The 2,923-nt window shown below is 29.5% G+C and overlaps 1 protein-coding gene across 1 annotated transcript; it reads right to left on the reverse strand.

Moving 5' to 3' along the window:
* Positions 1–645: 645 nt before the first annotated feature.
* Positions 646–1,368, reverse strand: LOC129884971 (uncharacterized). The gene has a single exon (XM_055959227.1). It carries the CDS (start codon positions 1,256–1,258, stop codon positions 899–901), a length of 360 nt encoding a protein of 119 aa, XP_055815202.1. The 5' UTR covers positions 1,259–1,368; the 3' UTR covers positions 646–898.
* Positions 1,369–2,923: the final 1,555 nt, after the last annotated feature.

Genomic DNA, 2,923 nt, shown 5'->3' on the forward strand with positions numbered 1-2,923 from the left:
CACAGCCGTGTCCAACAGAGACGGCTGACTAACCGACAGCTACCAACTACTAGTCCACTTTTCTAAGTCCTTGATTGTGATGGTAATTTATTATAATATCCTCATACTGTTGAATATATACGCCCATAATAAAAGAATATATAGGAGCAAAAGAAGGAAAAAAAGACATAAATTCCCACCTGAAGTTGAATCGAAAAATTAATTACACATTTAAACTATCATGACGATTTATTACATACCTAAATTATCTAAAAGTGAATTTATTAACCCTCCCAAAACGTATAACACAACTTTCATAGTATGTGATGTATTAAACTCATTGCCACGTGGAGCCACACCAGCATCGTGTCAGAAATTATAATTTTTTATTTCTTTTCTTTTCTTTTTTTTATTAATTAATTTTTTTTTATTAACTATATTTTATGTTAATTAACTCATAATTAATTATTTATCACTCATTCAATTTTTTTATATTTTTTTTATTAATTAATTTATCTTTTATTAACTATATTTTATACTAACTAACCCTTAAAAAGAATGTACCGCTCTTTTTGTGACATACTAAAGTAAAGAGATCAATATTGAAATAAAACATCTTTAAATAAAATAGAAAAAACACAAAAATGAAATTAAATAAATACTTATGATCCAAAAAAACTAAGTATAGCTTGTTCAAAATTGAAAGTTAGTCGATTTTTGTCCGAGAGTAGCTGTGGAATGATAGAGCTTTTCCACACATGCCATTCATGTCATCAGACAATATTTTCTACGTCCGTACTATACTATAGAACCGGTACCCCTTCACTATTTACATATACATTCCAAATAAAAATCAAAAGTTGTAAAGATTGAAAAGAGAAAAATGACATAAGTTCACATAAGTAATATACTAACAGATCTAGTCGCCAGAGTCATCATCGCCACCGAAGATGGAAACGCGATTGTAGAGAAGGAACAATGTGAGAGCAAGAAAAAGTGCAACACCAAGAGGGGACCCACTTACATGGTGAATGGAGTTAGGTTCACCAGTTGAGAATACAGTGTTGATGAATGAGCCAGTGTCGGAGGAGAGGAACTGGATAGTGAGTAGAAGGATAATAGGGAGTAAGAGAAGACCCACTGGGGTAAGAAGATCCGAGATGAAATCAGTTAACACTTGGCCGTTTTCACCGAGCAATGTTGGAACTAAGATGACTGATACTACAACAACGGCTAAGAGAATGCCGTGTGGAGGTCCATGCCGTTGTTCTTCTATCATGCTTGTTAAATGAGAGAATGTGATTTTGACAAGTCTTGTGTTGGTTTTTGCTTTTGAGTTATGGTACAGCTTTTGGTTTGGTGTGCTGTGGTGTGGTGTGGTGTTTACCCTACCTACTATCTTTAGCTTTTCTTTATATTCCATGTTCCATGTCTTTATTGATTGTATTTTGGTTTGACACAAAAAATAAATAAGGAATATATATTTATGTGAATATAAATAATTTTATTAAGAACAAAATGATAAATTGATTTTAAATATAAAAATATATTATTTTTATAGAATTGACTAAAATGAAAAGTGAGTTATATAAATTAGAATAAAGGAAATAGTATGTTTTGATGGGTTTAGAGCTTTTTGTTTTAGGTTTTTTTTATATTTATTTATTCAAGATAAGTGTTAAAAACACACTTGATTTATCACTTTTTTTAGTTTTGTACATAAATTAATGAGTAGTGAGAATGTAAGTTTCATACCTAAACTATCACTTATTAGTTTGAGATACACACATCTCTCTTTTATTACACTTTCATCATTATGTGAGTACTACACTCTCTCTTTTATTTTTTTTTAAACATTATCACGTCACACTCCACATAGAAAAATATTTCACCTTGAAAATAATTAAATAGATTATTAGTATTAGTTAAAGTTAAATATTAAAGTATTACTATCAAAAAAATATCATCATACAATAATATAAAATAAAAAAAATTACCCCACTCCACCACTTCCTCTCACCGTACCCCTTTCTCCCCTTTATTTTAAGTCTTCTTTTGATTGAATGAATGAATGGATGTGTGGTCGGGCCAAGTGGTTCACTTGGGAGCCAGTTATGATTTCCGAGGCATGACAGCAAGTAGAAAAAATATTTTTTCAAATATAATATAAATATCTAACACAAAGTGAGAAAAGTGTAAAAAAAAATAAAACTAAATTAGGAGCGGAGGTTAGATGTGGTGGGTAGAATTGCATATTTTAGAAAAATTAAAAATAATATCAATTTTTATGAAGGATTTTGGGAGGATGTGAAGTTAGAATTTTTTTAAAATAATTTTTTAAAAAAACATTTAAAAAAATATAAGGGCGGGAGATTGTAGGGGGTGGGGTGGAGGACAAGATGGATGCGGTAGAGGGGAGATGGTAGAGTTGGGTGAGAAAAATATTTTAAATTTTATTTTTTAAAAAATAATTTTTTTTATATAGTAATACTTTGATCTTTAATTTTTAACTAATATTAAAAGTTTGTTTTATTTTATCAAGGTAAAATATTTTATTCACGTGCAATGTCATATGACAATGTTTTTTCAAATAAAAGAGAGAGTATATTATACATACCAGTGAGGTGTGTTTTTCAAACTATTAAATGATAGTTTAGGTGTATAACTCATACTCCCAATAACTTATGTATGAAACTCAAAAAAATATAATATTTTAATTTATTTTTGACACTTATTTTTTTTATTCAATTCAAACACTACAAAAGTACACTAAAACAACTTTGATTTAAAAACTCAATTCAAACAGGCCCTTGATTGTGCTTTTTAGTTGGTGTTTGCGTTTCTCTTCTTTTGTGGTAAAAAGGACAGAAATTAACGAGTAGATGGGACCTTTTTAGATCTCGTTTTTGTAGCTCGATAATGTTGACAATCGAGAATTGATTCA

Source organism: Solanum dulcamara, chromosome 4 (genome assembly GCF_947179165.1).
Source record: "Solanum dulcamara chromosome 4, daSolDulc1.2, whole genome shotgun sequence".
Classification (NCBI taxonomy): domain Eukaryota; kingdom Viridiplantae; phylum Streptophyta; class Magnoliopsida; order Solanales; family Solanaceae; genus Solanum; species Solanum dulcamara.

Bases quoted from the DNA above. Each gene is read 5' to 3' on its own strand.
- LOC129884971 (XM_055959227.1), bottom strand. From the start codon at position 1,258: ATGATAGAAGAACAACGGCATGGACCTCCACACGGCATTCTCTTAGCC.